The sequence below is a fragment of the Heliangelus exortis genome, chromosome 12 (genome assembly GCF_036169615.1).
Source record: "Heliangelus exortis chromosome 12, bHelExo1.hap1, whole genome shotgun sequence".
In the NCBI taxonomy this organism is placed as follows: Eukaryota; Metazoa; Chordata; class Aves; order Apodiformes; family Trochilidae; genus Heliangelus; species Heliangelus exortis.
Window position 1 is genome coordinate 18,290,103 of NC_092433.1, and position 22,032 is coordinate 18,312,134.

General features: G+C 40.0%; 1 protein-coding gene across 1 annotated transcript in view; it reads right to left on the minus strand.

Annotated features, from left to right (window-relative positions):
• The window catches only part of CNTN3 (contactin 3), a 99,695-nt gene that overhangs the window by 10,572 nt on the left and 67,091 nt on the right, over positions 1-22,032 (minus strand). Inside the window, exons 7-14 of the mRNA XM_071756330.1 lie at positions 18,741-18,877; positions 16,440-16,569; positions 15,098-15,248; positions 5,902-6,029; positions 4,306-4,481; positions 1,146-1,263; positions 369-527; positions 116-265 (exon numbers count right to left, since the gene is read on the minus strand). Coding sequence (XP_071612431.1) covers positions 116-265; positions 369-527; positions 1,146-1,263; positions 4,306-4,481; positions 5,902-6,029; positions 15,098-15,248; positions 16,440-16,569; positions 18,741-18,877 — 1,149 coding nt within the window. The remainder of the gene's footprint in view (positions 1-115; positions 266-368; positions 528-1,145; positions 1,264-4,305; positions 4,482-5,901; positions 6,030-15,097; positions 15,249-16,439; positions 16,570-18,740; positions 18,878-22,032) is intronic.

Consider the following 22,032-nt stretch of genomic DNA (forward strand, 5'->3'; position numbering starts at 1 on the left):
TTTTATATTTGGTGGCAATTCCAAGCTTGTTTGCAAAGAGCCAAGGGTATGAATGCTCCTTTTTTGTTAATATTCAAGACTCTTACATGAAAAACAAATAGAAGAACCCACTAACCTGCCTCTTCAGTTCTTACTTTTTCTGAGGGTAAACTAGGTTCTCCACCTCCTATTTTGTTACTGGCAACTACACGAAATTCATATTCAACCCAAGGATTTAAATCCACTACTGTGGTTGTGAAGGTTTTCCCATCAATCACATCTGGAACTATTAAAAACAAAAATGAGAGAAACAATGGAAAATAAGAAAATCATGTCCCTCGTTGAAAAGATTCCAACAGAACCTGGAACAAGAATTAACTGTGTTTTACCTGTGGTAACTCGCTGCCAGCCAACTGAGAAAGGTGTCCTGGCTTGTATGGTGTAAGTGGTCACTGGGCTGTGATTATCTGTGCCTTCTTGCCAGGAGATCTGAGCTGTGGTATCAGTTATTTCATCCACTTTCACGTGTTCTGGGGGCCCAGGTGAGCCTGGAACCAAATTGAAAAAAAGACTCAATATTTTGTAAAGCCAGGAACCAGATTGAAAAAGACTATTATGTTTTGTAAAGCCAGGACCCTGGCACTCACAAACACAGTGTATGGATTCTTGTTTTGGAGGTGCTATGGAAGGAAGAAAACAACCCAGCTGGGCATAGGAGCACTTGTAATTTTTGTTTTACCTTCACTAAACTTAAGTCTGACCCCTCTCTCTTGCCCATGCCTTACTTTAGTCCTTTTTTTAATCTACAAGTACATCTCTGTAGTGTGTATCTACAGCTGTTTCACTGTAGTGATTTTTCAGCCCAACATCTGATCAGCACCCTGAGCAGCAATTCAGTCAGGCAAACTTTCTGCTGCCTCCTGAAAAAGCCTGATTTTGGGCATCCTGGTGAAAATGCTGAGTTTTGCCTCATTTACACCAGCAAAGGGGGTTGAAGCAACTCTCATTCCCTCTCAACAGTGACTTTTTAGGACTGTCAGTGAGAAAGATGTGAAGCCAAGATTTATTTTTTGGGGGGTTTTGTAATCTACAGCAAAATTGATTTTGTAATCTATATACACAAAAGTTAAAAACCATGATTGATGGTACCTGAAGCTGGAATTTACCTCGGACAATGAGGTCAGCTGCAGATGCTACACTGTCCACTTCTGTCTTCACCATGCAAACATATTTGCCACTGTGTTTCAGCTGGATGTTTCTAATCATTAAATCTCCTGAAGAACTCTGTTGAAATACAAAGGTGTTATTTGCACACATGCCATGTGATAGCAAAGAGGCAGCTGTAAATGGAAAAGGAATCAGTCAAAAATGTTGAAGTTGCTCAAAAACTGCACTGGCAGCCAGCTTGCAGGATTGCAAGTTATTACTGCAAATTTATTGCAAAATTCTGTTTTGTTTTTTAATTGTCTGGAGAATTAAACATAACCTTGTCTTGTGGGTACTTCCAGCTACTCTGGCCACAGGACTGATTCTTGAGCATGCAGTAGTTGGGATAAAGGGGAAGATTCTGGAGTTTATTTTAATCTCGGTGAAAAAAAATAACGTTTCCAACCATTTTATTCTTTTGCTTTATTTTTTTTTTTTTTTTTTTTTTTTTTTGTGCTCACACCTATTCTTTCAGCATTATGTCTCACTTCTTTCTTCAACACAAACTGAAAACAGCTCTGTCTGATTCCCTGTATGTGCAAACACAAAGCCTGGTCTTTTATGAGACCACCACTGTTAGCGTTTGCAGGCCAATTCAGCCCTGATTGCCCACAACACCTTAAAAGTTGTGTCTAAGGCAATCTAAAATCCATCTTCCTGATGGGAAGTGGATATTCAGGGAATGACCCACAGCAGCACTGCCTACTCACATGGAAATGCTAAATACTCACAAGGAAATGCTGAATTTGTTTTAGCAAACTGAAACGTCTCAACAAACGCAACCCTCAAGAGGAGTAATTTGATGCTAAATAAAAAAACACCTAAAAATTAACACTGCGTTGAAAGGATTTGTGGATATTTTGGGAAAGAAGCCCAAAGGAGCAGGGAAAACACAGAAACTTGCAGCAGAAAAAAGCTACAACACACAAGGCACCCTCAGCAGTATCCCCAACTTTGGCCTCCCCAGATTGAGTCTTTGTCAGCATGGACAGTGCCAGGTGACAGGAAGGTCACCTCCTTTTTTTTTTTTTCTCAGCTGCTGAAGTGGCTTTTGCCTCTCCTGACTCTGTAACCACCTCAGCCATTGCTGGCCTCCAAAAGCAGGTGATACCCAGAACATTTGAGAGGCAATCTGTTCAAAATTTTTGGGATCTGCCTGGTTTGCCATGCTCTTTATATAAATCATCTGTCTAACAAAAAAATAAAAAGAGCAGTAAGGCAGTGTTACATCCTATGTTTTTCTAACCATCTGGAAGTCCAGGTGGTGGTCCCTGTAACATTCCCACTTCTACTACATGTTGGAGACCTCAGGGATCCATGGCAGGGACTTCCTAAGACATCATTACACAGAACTCCATCCATCCAAAAATTATTTTCCTTCTGCCCCGTTTCCTACCAAGAAAGCCAAAGTTATTTTTGCACAAATTTTTTCATTTAACAAACACACACTGCAACTGTTGGAAGGCTCAGAACATATTTATGCTTATTTACTCACCATGACCTGCATATAGGGCAGATAAAATTATTCCACTGATCTTAATGGGATACAAAGCCCATAATATATCTTTGCTGACCTCTTGGTAACCTATGAAGTCATCTACTAATGAGCTTCAATCCCTCTTTACATGAATAAGAAGACTTTTATGTCTATATTCCATAAAACTCCCAAATTTTGTCCTTTATGACAAATTTCCAAGTAAAATGGTCTACATTCAGAGCTCTGAGTTAGCAAGTACTCACCTTGGATTCTTCCTCAGCACTGACTGAGAATTTCTTGTTAAAAAAATAAAAAAATACTTGTTGATTTTTATTTTTCTTTCTCTCTCTTTTTTTTTTTTTTTTTTTTTTCCATCACAGGGAAAAAAAAGACACCTAAACATGGCTTTGATTTGGAATTATGTCCGTTGTTTTTTTCATGAAAAAGCTGGAATTTTTAGTGAGAAAAATTACTGCATTTTCCAGTCAGCTTATGAAATCTTAATTGAGCCAGTAAAACTGTCAGGTTCAGGTTTTGGTATGTTTTTAACCTTTCTTTTCTAATATTACTATTTGCCTATACAACCAGAGTACAGCTGGGGGAAATAATCCTAAATAAATAAAGTCCATGTAGCAATACTGGAAGGTAACAGGCTATGAAATCAGAGCTCTCCCATTACAGCATGACAGATGGTCAGTTCATAATTCTCCAAACATTTCTGTGAAAATGTACATGATGTATGAATATCTTATGGCCCCTACAAGGAAACCTCATCATCTCCACATGCACTTGTATTTAATCAATTGCAAACTGCAGCACAGTCTGTGTGTTTGGTGCCTACTGATTAAATGCTAAATCTTTCAAGGCTTCAGAGGCAAAAAAGAAAAAAGGTGCTGAAATGTCTGTTCCACAGGCAGTAGTGTCTAGCCCTCTCCTACGCCTCCAAAGCAGGAAATCTGGCAAGAATATGTAAAAATGAAACTTTATGAAGGCATATAATGGCCAGTTTCCTGCTGATGCTCAGCTGTTTGTTTTGTTACCACTTGGCCTTGGCTTGCACTATAATAAAGGCCGTTTGCTGTAATTGATTTCATTCTCTTGATACAGCCTTCATCTGTCTGAATGCTTTGCTTTTCATGTTTGGATTAGAAGGCTAAACTCTAAAAAGCATTAATGTCACCACCCCCCAGGCAGCATCTCTGCAGAGGAAATATTTAATGAGAGAGATGGCTTCTCACCCAAGGAGGCAGAGACAGAACGTTGAGGAATACAAGTGCAGGAAATGTGAGGAAAGATGGGAGGATTTTGTACAGATTTAGGCTGAAGCTCACAAAGTCTGCATCAAGATAACCTTTTATCACTGTTTTTTTGGTTTTTTTTTTTTTTAATGAGATCTTGGGGAAAATCATGCTGGGCCAGATGCACAGATGGAGGTAGGAACTTCCAGTACTTCAGGTCTAAAATACAAGGTGCCTGCACAGTGGCTCCAGGCAGCAACTGGCTCAATGGCTGATTCCCCTCCAAGAAAATCTTACACACTCAAAAGAGAAGGAACATCTCAATTTTACCATGGTGAAAAAAGAAAAAAAGTAAGGCTGTCTGTGCTGCATGAGGCAAGTGAAGGGAAGGTGTCTGCAACTTACCCCTCCCACCTTCTCAAAATGGGAAGCATCTCTCTTGAAGTCTGTGAGTGTTCCATTGAAATACCAGGTGAAGCTGATGTCCAGGATGGGGTCATGCTGAACCTGGCAAGGCAAGACAACACTTTCTCCAACAGTGACATCCATGTTGGAAGGTGCCAGAGTGATCCTGGTTGGTTCTGTTGAGAGCAAAAAAATATCAGTAACAGGATTCCAGTACTGCTGAGATTTCCTTGCTGCTAATGTGCTACCAAGTTTTTCAGATCTGATTGATGATGGCCACTTCAAATTATGCAGCTGGACTAGAAATGCCCAACCCCTCTGGTGGGAGCACATTGTGTCCTTGCACATTTCCCAGTGGGAGCTCCTCAGCTCTGAAAAGGTAGATGTGAACCTGCTGTGTGCAGGCAAATAGGCTGCACACAGCTAAAGGCAGTGCAGCAAGGAAATTACTCTTCTAGCAATAACCCCTGTGTTTTTGGAGCAGGAAACTGCAGTAGCAGCCACTGGGAAGATTAAGAGGTGGGAGTGAGAAAAAGAGCTGGTAAAATCTGGAAACCAGAAGAAATTCACAGAGGGTAAGTTGGGTATTTGCGTCCGTGTATCACAGAGAACATAAATTGTGGCTTTAGGAATAGCTGCTTATTCCAGAATTATTCTGGATTCCAGAATCAGACTAATAGAGAAGATTTTCAAGTACTGCAAATACTGTGAATTTTCATTCTAGAAATCCTTTGTCTGTAATTCAATTATTTGTATATAGAAGGGACACGAGTCACCTAGGAGCACAGTCTGAAAATGCAAAGCTGTTAATTCACTGAACAAAGTAATTCTGTTTGGGTCCATGAGATACAGAGGGTATGCATCCCAGTGTGATATTAGATAACTCTTAAGTTTGGAAAACCTTTCAGATAGTCTTTAAAAAGAGAATATCCAGAGAAAAGAGTCTTCAGCTAAACTTCACAGACCACTTGGCCTTTTAATCCAGTATCTTATATTGCAGCTAGGAACGGATGGCTTAAAGGAGGGGCAAGAACCCTTTTAACAGCAATTCTGCACACAGTTCCCTTTTGAAATATTTTATATTTTACTGCTTGTGAGTCCCTCAATGCTCCTGCAGCTGGAGTTTCTGCCACAGCTTTTTTTCATAAGCAAAGTTAGTTCCTTAGGGCAAAGACTGGATTGAAATATAAGAATACCTCAAGTGTCTTTAATTCCCACGATTTTTTTTCTCCCACAAAGTTCAAAAAAGCAAAAAAAAGCAAAAAAACCCAACCCTAAACAACAACTTAAAAGCCTAATTGGATTATCTAGTATTTAGATAAGTGAAAGAGGGGAGGTAAGTGTTCATCAGCACTCCCTCACATCAGAGGATTATCTTGGTCAAAGAGACAAAAACCCCCTGGGTTTCCTTCATCTACTGAAAGATCTACAACACACATCCTTTTATCTTCAAAAATTATTAAATATGTAACTTCTCAGGCTATTTCCTTTCCACCACACGTGGTGGTACATTCTTTTTCAATAAGCAAACTCAGAGCTTGCACTTCAATGTGTGTGGACCCCCTGGTGCTCCTTCCTTCCTTCCACCCCACCTACCTGTAACTATTAAATTTGTTGAGCCACTGGCTGTTCCAAACTGGTTTGTTGCCAGGCACGTGTAGCTTCCAGCATCAGCTTTGGTCACATTGGCTATTCTTAGTCCTCCATCCTTTAAGAACATGATTCTAAAAATATTTAAAAAAAAGATTTTAAAAGTTGCAGAATTGCTTGGTGGACAAAAAGCTTTACTTACTCATTCTGTGACCTCAGAAAATGCATCAGTTACCAACCTGTCTGAAAATCATCTGGCCACACACTGACAATATCCAAATTTCAACCCACCCACAATATTACTCCCCATTTGGGACACCTGTGGAAATAATGTTCAAGGTAAGTATGTGTGCACATGTATGTTTAGGTGTGTTGGGAGAAATCCCACCTTAGCTCCATCTTTTCCAGCTGCACTAATTGAAATTATATGGAATATAATGGAATATGTTGTTTACCTCATGCAGCCCTGCATGGTGACTTTGAAATAGGATTTGATCATTATTTTGACAATGCAGTGGGGGTTTCCAGGAGCAATCCACACTTTGCACTTCCCAGGGCTGGTGTGTAGAAGCCCAACACTGAGCCAGCAGCTCATTTGCACAACTGACTCTCTGGAGCAGGATTCAGCCCATCCAAGTGTCAGCTCAGGGCTTGTTCAGCAAGCAACCAGAGCCCTAATGCTGTCACTGCCTCCTGTCTGCATTTATCACCTACAGAGAGCAGGAGTGACCTGGTGGAAGGACTTGGAGGCAAGAAAACTTCTTCCCATCCCACACAAACCCCACCAGTGAGAGTTACATCTAATGGCAAGGTAGCAGGGAACAAAGCAGAAAGGTGTCTGTAAAAGGGGTGGACAAAACCCAAGTTGCATTACTGGTGGAGACAGCCTGACCCCTGCATCCCAGCCTCAGGGATGACATCCTAGAGAGCAGCTCTGGAGAGATGGAAAGGTAAGGCAGACCTGAGTCCCTTCTTTCTGGTTCTCCCATCTGTCATATCCTGAGATGCAGGACCTTCTGCCAGGTCCTAAGATAACCTGGGGAAGCCCTAGAAGATAACCAGCTCCCCTAGGATAACCTGGAGTAACCATTTAACTCCAACTCACTGTGTAAGCAGGATGCTTGCTTGAAAACCAAAACCAGTTTCTTCTTGTTTTTGGCATTCACAGGCTGCATCCACAGCTGGGGGGGTGAAAGCCCTGAGAAGGACCCTGCAGGAAAAATCCTGGAAGGACTTTTAGGACTGCAGGCAGAAATGGCTGAGATACACCTGGTGAAGGCACCATCTTTAATTGCATTGCTGGACCAGAAGTTGGCCCATAAGAGGTATATGCTTCAGTAAGCAGAACTGTCATTAATTATTTATATTGATTAGACTATAAATAATACAGTGCTACAATAGCTTTTTTTTTTTTTTTTTTTTTTTTTTTTAAGACAGTTTATCTGAATCCATATTTCAGAGAATAATTCAGCTGGCAAAGAAAGGCAGCAAAACCTAACTCTGGCATTGGGTTGGATGGGTTCACTGAACTTATTCTTCACCTTTAACTCCTCTGATCCTCCCAAACCACGTTCCCTGCCCACAGAGCATGGTGGTGTCTACCATGGCTCTGCAGTTATGTTGCTCTGAGCAGCAAGTTCACCTCATCCACATGGAAATTCCATGGAAATGCCTGAAAGCAGGAGTCTGGATTCCTTCCACAGCTCCACTGGGATCACCCAGCTCTTTACAATGAAACATACCCAAAAAACAAGCACAACTTTTGATTGTTTTCAATCAAATTATTCTTAATTATTCTCAATTGCATTTTATATTTTCTTAAAGGAAGTGCTGCAACACTCAGTGCTGCCTCCAAAATACCTTTCTTTTGGGCAAAGGTGATGCAACCATCAAATTAACAGGTAAATTATAACAAGTCACCTTGTTAGGATGACAAAAACATCTTATATTTGGGGGATAAAATGAGTTATAAAGAGAAATACAACTGGAAGTAACCATCTCTGGTTACTCTTTAGTTGCCTTCTTCCAGAGGCTACAGAGGAGCCTGAGCCAAAGGGGTTCATCCATGGGTTTTGTCAGTGCTGACCCTCCTGAGGTTTAGGAACTTGATCTGGAAAATTCAGAAGGAATATTTGGCTGCACATTATATTAGAGGGAACATTTATAATTAAATCTGACCGTATGGTTTGTAAGTATTTTAAATGTCTTAGGGACATGAGTAATACATTTTATAGGTAATTAAATGACATCAATAAAAGGTGTAAAAATAAATCAGTTCTGGTTGCTGGCAAGCTACTGAGTTGTTGGACTTCCTGGCTGTGTATTTTGAAAGGTTTGTATAGCATCATCTACTTTGAAGCAGTTTCCAGTAGGAAAAATGAAATACCAAAAAAGTACCCTACAGTGTTGACAATGCCAGAGATCAAAACAAGGAAAAAATAGGATTGGGGTTTAAGCCATTAAATGTCTATTGTTTAATTACAACAAATCATCTTTAGAGTGCTCTGAGCTACCTGTAATTCTAGCTTGCCTAAAATAATTAAGCAGTAGGCTTCCTAAAACCCAGATATAATTAAGAATGAGGGTTTGTTTTTTTTTCAGAATTCAACACAACAAAAAAAAAATTATAGAAAAAAAGTATTGTCAAAACAAAAGCTTTACTGGTAAATTAAAAAGAGAAACCCTTTAATTTTTCAATTATAAAACAGTAAATGCAGCACAGCCTATGAAAACACTAAGCCCAGAAATAGCTATATACCCCTTCCTGATGAAACATTGGGCAAAGTGAAGCTTTTAGTATACTTTAAATGATTAGATACTCACTGACTGTGATAAAACAAATGTCCTGAGGCTGATCCATTGCCAGGAAGGGATCTGGATCTCTGACACAAAAGAAAACCCCACATCCTTGGGTACTCCCTGTATGTACAAGAGCTTTTCCAATACATTTTGCTGAAGGCTGACAATTTTCAAAGTGAATTCCATTTCCAACAATCTGCACACTTCTGATGCACTGGCAAATGTGCAGAAACTTTTAGCCCCATAAAACAGAAAGAATTGGTGGAATAAAGCTTTGGCACATACCCATTTACACAGCTGGAGAGTGGTTTAGGAGCTATTTGGTCATTAGATCAAAACTTCACTGATAAAATCATCATCTCTTGAGCAAAGAGGGATTCACTGACTTCAGGGTTCCTGTCTTGAGAAGTCCATAATGGCAAAACTGGGAATCTTCCTGTGCCACCCAAAGCAGGAGGGTGCATTTGGCATTACAGAGCTCCCAGGCAGCTGAGAGACTTCAGTGGGGTCACAGCTTCCATTAATTCTGCCCAGTATGTCAGGATTTATAATGCCATTAAATTTTGCTATTAGTTATCAGAGTCATCACTGACCATGGAGAAACCCAACTGTGAAACGAGCACAGGTCCTTCTTACACTGATCAGTTATTTTACTGCACCAAATTTACATATTTACAAGAATTGAAACAAATATCACCTGGACAAGTGGTGCTCCAGGATGCCCACCTGAGATCTGTCAACTTCAGTATCTGTGGTGTAGAATATTCCAGCTATTCTGCATTCACTGTCCCTGTACCTACTTGCTCAGAAAACTGGGACAGAATTATCTGGAAGTTTTCAGAGTTTTACCTTGCTGACCAACATCTTGTTAAATTGTAAAGTTGGTGCTGAACAATCACACCCAGGACTAAGGACAAGAAAATGCCTCAGGATGCTGCCTCTTGAAATTTAGAGTCATTAATGCAACTGTTAATGAATGCAAATTTGCTCTTCTCCCTGTAACAATACTTTATTACTAAAATAATAGAAATAATCAAAGTAATCACTGCCTTTTATACTTGTTAGATTACTCAGCAGAAAAGCCAGCTATTTTAGATCCTTATAGATATGATAATAAACACAGACACACACTGCTTTCCAGTTCACATCACTTCAGTACAAAGAACAGTGGAAAAGTGCCTCAAAACTGCCTCTTAAAATATCAATTAAATTCTAACTAAAACTAGATTAATTAGCAGGAAAGTCAGTGGAGAAAAAAAAACAAAACCAAAACTCCTACTGAATACTTTTAAGTAGATTTGCTTCTTTCCACATCATGGCATTTCCAACTGCAATGTAAAATGAAATAAAAATACTTAAATCAAATTGTAGAGAAGACAAAACCAGTACTGATACTTCTCAGAATCTTGCAACATTTAATCAGGAATTATTTCTCCTCTTTCCTCATGAATCTGACATCACTTTCCCACACTTTTCAAGAGATTTTCAAGAGAATTGCACTGGAATATCTTTTAGGGAAGATAAGGTTTGCAGCATTTTTTCCTAGTCTGGGTGAATCTAGAAGCATCTAGGAATAAAGGTGGATTTGCTGGTGAAGCCCCACTCCATGTGATCTTAAAATCCCTGGAATTGATTTGTTTCCAGGCTGTGTCTCAGCCAGCAGCACAGGACCCATTGTGGCCAACCTGCAGCAACTCTCTAATATTAAATATCAATTAAAAATCATATTGATATATACACCTCATAAACAAATCTTTATTTTCTAGGTTGCAGCATATTTTGGTAGGTCTTCTAGTTTTGCTGAGTTCAACTAGTATCAAGTATATTTAACCTTGGTTTAAATACTGAATTCTGCTTTTTTTTTTTGAGGACAAAAGAGAAGTAAAAGCTCATCTGATCTGCCAGTCTTTAAGGACAAGGATTCTTGCTGATTCTTTATTATTATACTCATTATATCACCCAAAATTATTATTTTCAAAGATCCAACACTGCATTCTGATAGGAAGCATTTCTTCCTTCAGTACATAAAGAATTTAATTCCTATTTTCTGTCTCCTGCATATTTGACAGTGCACTGTGCTTCCCCTCCTCTCTGCTTTCCACAGCTCTTTCCTGTCTTTCCTTATTTAAGATTTTCTAGTAATAAAAAGCACAGATTTTGCAAAACTAGCAGGAAGCAAGATTGCATTCTTCAGCAAGGGATTTCCCAGTCCAGAGCTCATGAATCCATTGTGAATTATATTTTCTTCCCTCCACAAGACAAATCATATTCAGCTCATTTGATTAAAATTTACTGAGTCATTATCCAATACTGAAAATGCAGCACCATTTAAAAATAAATTCTGAATACAGTGCCATCAAAATGAAAATCTTTCAGCCTTTACTCAAGTGATGTGGTCAGTGCCTCCAGAGAAACATAAGTTCTGTTAGCAGGAATACACTGAAATAATGGAGTATTTGTGCTTAATTTTCACTATTCAATTTTGAGTCCTTTTTTAAAACATTGACTTTATCCATGGTGCTGCATTTCTGTGATATTTTCACTGTTAGAGCTGACATTAAGAACTACCTCCACCCTCAAGGAAAAGCCTCTGAGCTTTTCAGAAAGCCTTCCCAGTTCAGGTCCAGTCCAAACCAGCATAACCTGACCCTGGTATCTTTAGCAGAATGTTGGAGCAATGTGCTGCACACCCCAAGAAGAGGACACATTCTAACTTTATGGATATTTACATGAAAAAAAAACAACAAACCAACAACATAATGCTGTCCCCCTTCTCTGCCAACACTGAGTAACCCCACCACACCAAAGAAAAACCTACCAAAATCACCATGATCATGGATTTAACTGTGAGCCTGAACCCTGCTGGAGCTCTGGACTCCCCCACCACTCCAAGAGGCAAAGAGGATGCTGGATCCCTGTGGTCAGCATCACCAATTTTGGGGAACTAATTCCTCTCTTTTTCTGCAATTCAAACCCCCCCCTCCTCCCCCCCACAGGCTTCTCCATTAGAAATGGTTGAAAAAATGTCCTGCTAATTGGGAACCCCTTCCTCAATTGCAACAATTGTACAACTGCAAGAAATTAATGAATTGCAATTATTCATAGCAGACAGTAATGAACTCCAGAGCTTTCTGCAAAGAATTGCATTTCTGCTTTTCTCTGAGGGTGAGTGTACTTCATTTAGATAAATTCAGGATTATTGGCTTGTTTTTATGCTGCTTCTGTAAGCCATTCACAGTGTGCTGTCAAATATGTAGTAGGAGAGACTTTGGGTCACATTTTGGAAATACCTGCATTTTGCAGAACTAGAAGCCATAATTTATGTCCATAAATCCAGGCAGGCAGCACCGTGGATGCTCAGTACATTTTTCAAAAATTAACCATTGCTTTCTTTATCCTGGTACCATCACCACAAATGAAATTTCTGGGTGCTGCTTTTGAAGGGCAACCCAAAGCAACCAGTAAGACCAGATCTGATGCCTACCCAGAGAGAAACTCCCAAAAAAATGCATGAGTGGTGGTGGGAATGCTCTTCTCCTGGATCTGTGTGGAGCCCTTCAAGGTCCAGACAGGTCTGGCAGCTTTGAATATGATGAATCAAACCTTCAGGGTTTTGGGTTTTTTTGAAGGCTGATGACAGGCAGCTCCAACAGGCAGAAATGGGAAGGATGCCATTCTTCCTGCCTGATTTTTTATAATAATGGTATAGGGACAAAAAGAAAAAAGAGGAATTTTCCCAAAAGGAGAAAATCAGGTGCTATGAATTCCTGTAGATGCTTGACCAAAAGCAACGACAGAGAGTTGAGAATCATAAAAAAGCAACAAGTATCACATGAGTTTGAGAGATCCCTGTGTTACAGACTTATTTATCAGTTTGATGATGTCATTACAGGATGGTGGGAGGTTTCATGTGGAAAGAAAACTGAATTTTGTTCTTCTGAATGGGGTTTTTCTTGCTTGCAGATGCACAGCCAGTGAGCCAGGCTGTGGTACCACATCAAGCACTATAATGACAGATGCCTCATCTTCTGCCAAAATGCTACATTTGACAATACTTAACACTTGAACACATGAAAAATACTGTGTTTCCTGGGAAGAAAGAGCCAGAGATGTACAAATCAAGTTGACAGCAAATGCCCAAACCTTTTGGGTACCAGGAGAGAGCTCCAGTGTTGTGACGGAGTGAGTAATGGTCTCAATCAAAGCCTCTCAAAATTTCACTTGTATTTGGTACCATCTTCTGTGTTTAGAAATGTCAAAAGAAAAGCACAAGGTGATGCTTTACAGGAATAGGATGTTTTACAGGAATAGCTGTGGTTCACACAATCAGCTTCCTAATGATAGACTCAGCTTTGTACCAGCCAACCTAAAGTCCCAGAGGAGGAGGGATACATCCATGAAATCACAGCACACTGAGATGGGAATCCACCTTCAGAAACAAAGGTTCAGTTTCCTCAGCCTCATGTCTGGACTTTTGGATGCATCAGTGGTGCCACTGTCCCTCTTGTCACTAGAAGGTGACACCAGCACTGCCAGAGGAGAGCCCAGCAGCCACCTTGCCCTCACTGCTCTGCAGCTCTTCTTGCTGGGACTGCAGTCTGGATAAAACTCAAGCTATTCCAGCAAGTAGCTGCAGAAAGGCTGACCTCAGGGCACACTAAAATCCCCAATAGTTACTCTGCTCCTCAAAGCTTTTACAGCCTGTGCTGACTGCTGCAGTGCTGCAGCTGGAATGGCCAAAATACCACCCTGCCCACTTTCATGCCAAACCAGATATGTCACTGCCTTAATTACACCTTTCACCCAAGGTTGGGGCTTTTCCCCCTTTTTCCAGTTCATCACCTGCAACCCCCAGTCTGTGCAGATACTGACATGGGAAACAAAAAGATGGAAAAGGCAGTAATCCCTAATGCTGGAGGGATGCAAAGCAAGAGAGGGGTAGAACACTTCTGTACAGTTCAATTATACAGTTTAATCAGTAGCCTTGTGCAAGTTTAGCTTATGACTAATTCAATAATGCTTTAATGGGTACTGCTGGAAAAGATGTTTACATGTTGCTGGAAGTGAAGAGGTGAGGACAGAGGTGATTCACAAACTCTCCACTGAGCATTACCAACACCAGAATATTCACCATCAGGTAAACACTAAAGAAACTGTAACCTGCATTAACTGGTAGATGAACTTCATGGTGCTTGAAAAGAACCTAAAAGTGTGTTTTAATTTTCTTTTCCTGTTTTAATCTCAACAGCAGGCACATGAAATTAAGTTTATGTATGAAGAAGTACATTAATAATAAGCACATATCTCACACTCTTTTGCACACCTCTTGGCTCTTCCTGAACTCATACAACCTTTTCAGTTGCTGCATATATTCCAGATATATTGGACTCCAGATATATTGGACACCCTTCTAAATACTTTCACCCCCATCCCTCACATTTACCTCTACTACATGTTTCTGAGTGGAGATGGCCAGTGCTTGACACTGTATCCAAGGCAATTAATTTTTGCAATGGCATAACAAAATTTTACAAGGTATTTTCTGTTCTGTCCCATCCATATCACCACTCTATTATTTAATCTGCACACTGAGCAGATGTTTCATTGAGCCCCCTGTGCTCAGTGATGCTCCTGCCACCTCCCAAAGTGTTCACAGTTAATTTGCAACACTTGGATACAAGCAGTTGTACAGTTTTGCTTTTTCTTTCCTAGGTGTATTACACATTTGTATTGATTTTCACCTGTCATCATTCAGCTCAAGTGCTTGGGTTTATGAGGCCCATTTTGCAGTCCCTTAGAAAACCTTTTTTTTTGTTTTTTTAATGTGCATGTGTCACCTACAATTTTGAATCATCTTTCTAATAACTTTTCTCATAAACTCAGTAATAGAATAGTAAAAATCAAAGTATTAGAATAGTAAAAGTGCTCCTCTGGACCTCCCAATTATTAACTTTGGCCAACTGCAATTTTTTTTCTTTTTAAATCTCCTGTTTTCTCTCAGGGCCATTATCGCCGTGGCTTTACCATGGCTCATCTGCCTCCTTGCCAGCATCTTCAGAAGATTTTGTTGAAGTATTATTTTATAAAACATTTTTTACATTTCCAGCTTTACATTTCCAGCTTTTTATCAGTTCCTGCTTCTCTCTAAATCTGGCCAAACTCTACATTAAGCTGAAAATAAAAGCTGGCCCTTGACCTTAAGGAAAGATAATACGCATGCAGTCTCAGCACTCAGACACAATGACAATTAAAAAGCAATCAAATAATTCCCTTCAGCTAGACAGATGTCAGAGGGACTTTACAACTCTTTGAATTTACAGACCAGTCTATTACATAAAAGGACATACATAAAAGCAAGATTTTCTTTAGAGATGCAAACAAATAAACCAATAGAACTTGGTACCTTTCATTTTCGCGTAGCTGCTCACCTCCCTTCTTCCAGAAGCATTTGGCCTTAGGGGAAGCTTTGGGTTTGCACTCAAAATCAACTGTGCTGCCTATTTGTACCTGGATCAGCTTCTTCATTGGACTCTTGGAAAAATCTGGTGCAGAAGCTGTAACAGAAGAGATGGTAATAGTTAAATGAAGCACCTTCAACTAGATCAATTATACTGCTATTTACCACTGACACGATGCTTCTCAGCTTCCAAACATAATTAGGGACATGAATTTGCTAATTCAACCAGATCATCTATTGGACAATTGTGTGGTTTTCCTCCTCACACTGGCAGGGAAGTGAAGGCTCAGTTGTGCAGAGCACATCACCTAATGAAGCATGCACAGAAGATGACAGTGACTTCACCTGAGCTGAAGCTCAGTGAACCCAAGGGGCGTTCAGCAGATGCCTGACTTGGAGCTTTGCTGAGATGAGTGTACATGAGTGGCCCAAGCCCAGGGAGGGCAGTCAGCACCAGCAGCCTCATTAAAACTCAAGGAACTGCTTGGCTTCTAGTTCTGTGTGAGAGTGCAATGTCAGCTCAGATTTAGGTGACAACACTACAGCCCAGCTCATTCCGAACGGGCACGGTTCACATCAGGTAACCACATGGCTTCCATCCATATTAAAACTGAGCTTCTTTGAGAGGAAATTCAGTATTTTAGGAGAGGAAGGTTGAAGGAGCAGTCTGCTGAGCGACTGTAACCTTAGCTATAGAAAGAAAATAAAACTCATGTCCTCAAAAGTGTTCTCAGAGGCTTTGTCTGGAGTCTCTGTGCCAGAGGTAGAAATCACACAAGTGTATGAGCTCACAAGACAGTCATGAGTTCAGTGCTTCCCTCAAACAGTTCTCACTACTTCAGACTCCATCAGAAGCTGCTCAAATGGCTGGATGACAATCCCTTGCCCCCTCCATCAAAAGAGGCTGCTCACAAGAGCAGCCCATTGCTTTTAAATGACTTGGCTCCCCTGGGTGCAGGAGGTGAGAGCAGCTGAATGATGTGCTGAGCCAGGGCTGCCTCCAACCCCTGTGAGCACTTTTATCTTTGGGCCTGTGTCCAAGCCCCCATCTCTGCTCTACCTCTAATTAATAATTTAGTTGTGTACTGTTTTAAAGCAATAAATGACTGGGCTGCAAATCCTCTGGAAGAAAATTCCTTGGCACTGCAGGTAAAGATGTGAGGTCGACAAAAATGTTTGGTTTGGTGACAGCAGCTGAATGAGTTAAATTTGAGATCACAGTGAGGTGGAAGGGGTATGGAGAAGGAGAATAAGGTTTGTGTTTTAGTGAAAAAAAGGAAAATCTTACCTACAACCCTGAGCTCTGCACTCGAATAGATGACACCATGTTTATTTTCAGCTATGCATTGGTATCTGCCAGAATCTGTCAGATTTAGATTTGATATTGTGAGTGCACCATTTTCAATTTGGATCCTTCCCTGAATATTAAGAAAAATATCTTTATTGATGATATATTTCCTGTGAAAAATTTAAAATAAGTAAGAAATAGAAATAGGACAGCATAAACACAAAAGTGGGGTAAATGTAGCAGCATAGTCATGAGAACAGTTCTAAAATAAGTGGCATGACTGCATCAGGGTATGGCAACAGTGATCAGGTATGGAGCCTTGTCAACACCACGTATGAAATCTATTCTCCCAACTTGCTCTGTTTCACAGAGGCTTCATAATCTCAAAAATCTTTGCATTTCCCCAGAAAAATGAACAAAATCATCTGAGGCTTCTCATGACAGAGGAGAGAATCCAAACTCTACAGATGGCACTGGCATTTCACACGAGGCAGAGATTTCACACCTGCCATTTGCTAATGAGCTCTCTGTAATACTATGCAGAAAAAATTCCAAGAGTCATTAAGTGGAAGACACACATTTAAGTGCTTTAGAGCTGACAAAACTACTGAAGTACAGGGATCTTCCCACTTAGCCTATTTTTGGAAAGCTCCATGAAGTCAGGAAGAAGTGACTAATTTGAAGGATGGAGTGGCAGGAACTTGTGAGAAAAGAAGCCTGGAGAGACATTAACAAACCAAAAGAACAAACTATTTGCTCATAAACGTTTTCTATTCTTTTTTTTATATATATATATATATATTTTTTTTTTTTCCAGCAGAAGTGCTTAACAAACCACTGGGCACCCTTTTCTTAAGGCTATTTAGGGGCATCTTAGCTTCTTCCTTAGCAGGTCCCTTCCCAGTTTACTGCAAGGTGCTCAACCAGTTAGACAAAGCACAAAATCCCAAAAAGGAACCAACCTAAATCTTGATTCTCCCTCTAGCATCCCAAGCTGCTCTTCTTACTCCTCCTAAAAAAATGTGCATTTCTGGAGAAGGCATCTAAGGGAGGAGAAGGGGAACTAAGGAGATTTTGGTGGAGATTTTTTTTTTTATTTTTTTGCTAGAAGATTTTTTTCTTCCAGCATGAAGAAGAATTATTGCAGTGAAGGAGCTGAAGGCACTGATCATAACAGACAGAGAACTCCTGTTGTCTCCTCACCACTGGCTTTCCAAGAGTAAGTCCTACCATTTACAGCCCTTCTGTGTTTCCAGAGTAAGTCACCCTTATGCTTTACATCATGCCAGGAGGCAGGACAGCAATGCTCAGAAGTGGAGAAATGGGCTGACTGAATGAGAGAAGGTATTTTTGTACTTACTGAGCTAGAAAAGAGTGTTACCTGAGTGACATTGTGTGATATGGTAACAATGCTCTTAAATCACTGAGATGAGATCTTGGACTCCCTCACTTAACCTGTCCACAAAACACTGCCATTCCTTTTAGTGAGCACATAACTATAGCCCTCTGAACACTAAGAAATGGTTTGCAGTGCTTTGATCATTTCTCATGGCCATTCACTACATTCACTTCAGCACTCACTCTTTCTTCTCCAACTCTGGGTGCCAACAAGGCATTGGCCAAGGGGAAAATCCCTTCCTGCAAGGAGGCAGTGCCCAGGGTTTACATTGCTGATGGCCTCAGGTGTCAGTTTCCCCAGTGAAAAAGTGAGAATTCAAATCAAACTGGGTTTCAGGTGCCTTTCTGAAGGTATCTGCATTTCTGATCTGGAGGACCAAAGATCTCACCTTTGTTCCTCTTTTTCCTGTCACCAAATCCATTTCTTTCCATTGAAGCAAATAATTATGTTCCATTGCTGTTCATATTTCACTCTTTGCACCAAGTAATGGTGTCCTGTGAAGATTTAGGATTTTTGTCTTCCTTCCTTTAGAAGTTCAAAAATGTTTTCTTATTGCCAGTAATGAAATGCCAGTGGCAAGTATAACAGAATAATTTTAAGTTCTCTCTCATTTATAGATGTTAATGTATGGCTTCCTTCTCCAGTATTTCCTTATATACTTATTGTGTGGTTCTATCACTGCTTTTAAATCTCCTTTTAGCTGGGATATTTTTGGCCAACCTGATTTCTCCCTGTATTTCTGGTGTTGCAGCTTTTGAAGTTTCCTTCTGGGTGCTCTTGACAAGCATGTGAAAAACAGTACCAAAGACTCCTCATGACTAATGACATGGATTTTTATGAACTGCCATAGTTATATACTGTTGATTTTATATAGCATCATGGTTTCCAAACAGCAACATTACCTCTACTGACAGCTGCTCTCCATTCTTCAGCCACCTATATGATGGTTTGGGCTTCCCACTTGCTCTGCAGTCCCAGTATAAGGTGTCTTCTACAGCAACCTCAACATCTTTTATTGTCTGGATCCAGTGAGGTTTTGCTGTGGATGAAACAAGAATCAACAACTAAGATTCCAACATCTTATTGCTCTACATGAGGATCAAAGGGTTAATTCCTGTGGCACAGAGATTCTCCCTGGTTCTGCATCACGTCCCCTGATGAAAGAAATTCCTCACTCTTCCTTTTAAACATGTTTATTACAAGCAGTAAACCAGAAGAGAATTGAGATTACAGATCACTAAAGCTGAACTAGTGAAACCAGGATGGAAATCAGCAGTGATTAAACACAGCTCTGAACATGAGGGAAATGCAAGATAAAGAAATCAGTGGTGATGCTGGAAATTAAACAGTTCATGCAGCTACATAATCAAATTAATACAGAAATGAATCATTTTAAGTCCTAAAAAACCATAGTGGTTTGCCAGCCTAATTCTGAATACCATTTGAACTATTTTGTAATTCTAGGCAATACTTCACCCAATGAACACCTGGGGATGAGACTGGTTTGAGAGCTTTAGTCTTACCACAGCATTTGAAAGATGCAAATTAGAATACAGCTTTAGAAAGTCCATAAAAATAACTATATTTTGATGTATTAACACCTCATATACTTCAGAATTATCAAAAATACAATTTAAACTGTAAAAAGAGTTTTAACAGCTGTTACAGCTTTCAGAGGGTAAAAAAAGAATAGCTCACTTGGCAAATAAACATCACTGCATGAAGACAATGGCAGTTAATTCCTTTTGTGCTGTTTCACACAACAGTTTTACAGCTTATTTGTGTGAATTTTCTTTGCATTTGTTCAATTTGCTATGAAGTTTTTAATCTTGATATAAGCTGTTTCTCCAAGAAAAGAGAGATTCCGGGCATTGCATATGAAGAAAACAGATAAAAAGTAAACTTGGTTGAAAATATATAGCTAAAGCAAAGGAATTTTCCTTAAAGATCTTCCTAAATCCATAATTTAGGAAACTCCCCTAACACACTCAGATCAAAACAAGTAGATTAGAAAAAAAAACCCAAAAAAAACGCCATGGTGATATGGGAAATAATTATTACTTAATAGATGAGTTCTGGAAGCACAGAATCTGAATTCCTATTGAATTCCTCCTACAATGGAGTTACACCAACCATTAATTCAGAGCAGGGAAATGAATAACTTGGTGGCCACAAGGGCAGAGTGTGGGACAGCCAAGAGCTGAGCCCATTCCACAGGCACAGGACCAGCAGAACAAGGGTTGGATGAGGGCTGCTCTTCATTCCATTAAAAAAGAGACTTTCTTTTCTAGCATCCAGATTTGCTCTCCATCACAGCTTCTGCAATACAGCAGATGATCAGCACAATAAAGTACAGCACCAAATCTTTTATGAGAGCAAGAATTAATACTAATTATGACTTCTGTATAAACACTGAGGATTAGCTTCTTGCAGGAGAGCTTTACTACTGAGTATTCATTGAGGTATTAGTGTAGGAGGTCTTGGAATTCAACCAGTGTTTGCTAACAGCAAAACCTTCTGTTATTCCTTTGTTTTTGCACATCCCTCATACCCCACGAGGATTAACACCTTTCCCATCTGGGGATGATAGAATTTTTACACTGTCTTTATGAAGCTCAGCTCTAAAAGATGGGATAACCTGATCTTCGTGTCAGACAAATGTCCTGTTTTACTGGTTCTAATTTTGGTTGCATCTTGAGAGTTCACGTTGTAACACTGGGGTTAAGGAAGAGCCACTGCTTTCTCTCACATTGTCATTTGGCACATTTGCCCCACATGTGTCAAGGGGAGGAAAGCTCAGGACTCCACCTCCATGTGCTTCCTGCACTTCACACACCTAAATATTTATGCAACAAGAACAGTAATTGAATTATTGATGGATCCACACATGTGCAATATTTCACATCTGCTGCCTGTCTCCCCTTGAAAGGAGGTTAAATACAGTATATTTTCAAGTTCAAGATCTTGCATTCAGTTCCATTAATGAAAAAAACCAATATTGTCTACACCATAGATCTTAATTTTAGGACTTGTTATGTCAGACATTTTTTACAGAAGGGTTTCCCAAGTCTCCACAGTTAGATAGGGTAAAGTGGGTCTTTTTGGAAAGCATGGGAGCAAGATTTCCACTCCAAACAGAAATGAACTGAACAGAGTTTCCTAAGCCCCAGTGTGAGAAAATTATGGTGTTTCTTCATTTGCAGAAGATGGAGACTTCAGTAATTTTCTAGAAGATAGCTCTTTTTCTCCTCAAATTACTGAAGAAGAAATTCAGCAAGAAAGAAACCCACCCTTCTCAATCTGCCATGTCTCAAAGTCTTTTAAAAAAAAAAACAAACAAAACAAGCTATAAAAAAAAAAAAACCTGTTTGAAAATGAACAGTTCAACCAACCAGTTCAGAATTAAAAAGACATCTAAACAGGGGCTATTTCCAGCTGGAAATATTCCTCTTAATACTCTGAATTTTGGCCAAGGTAAAGATGAACCACCCTGCAGCATCTGCAGACAGCAGGAGATCCAAACACCTTCAGCATCATGTCCCAAGCCCAACACTGCCCTTTTTATGGAGCTGTGTCTGGCTGGACCTAAAAGCCTCAATATATGGCTTGGTTCCTCTGAAGGTCTCAGCACTATTAGGCAAAAATACCTGCTTAGAACATCTGGTGCCACCAGCTCTGCCATCTCTGTGCTTCTGAAGAAGGACTGATGATGATGATGAGAACAAAGCTTCATCTCTCCTGGATCTATTGGCATGGTTGGTAACTTAGATCTTGCCAAGGAGACACCATTCCTTCCTCCTTAAGCAAGGAATAGGCAACTTATGTTAATTAAAATTAAAAAAAAAAAGAAAAAAAAAAGGTGATGTCCCTGTAAGGTGAGGGGCTGGAAGTTAATTTTAATGGAGTCTGTAGTGCAGGGTTTGAGGCTGTGACAGGAATCTACATTGTGTGATCACATTTACAATTCTCAGGAACTTGCTTCATGAAAGATTCATCTGAAATCCCCTTAGGACAAGATACTTGTAGGTGAGTGATTTTCTGAAGAAGGTCATCTGTCAGCCTCCTGGTCAGTCACTTGGAAAAGCACCAGCCTGTATTTTGCTTCACTTGCTTTGGCCTAAAATCTTCCTTGCAATACCCATGGTCCCACAGGCAAGTGTGTAACTTCAGAAAACTCTTTATCCCAGTGAGAAG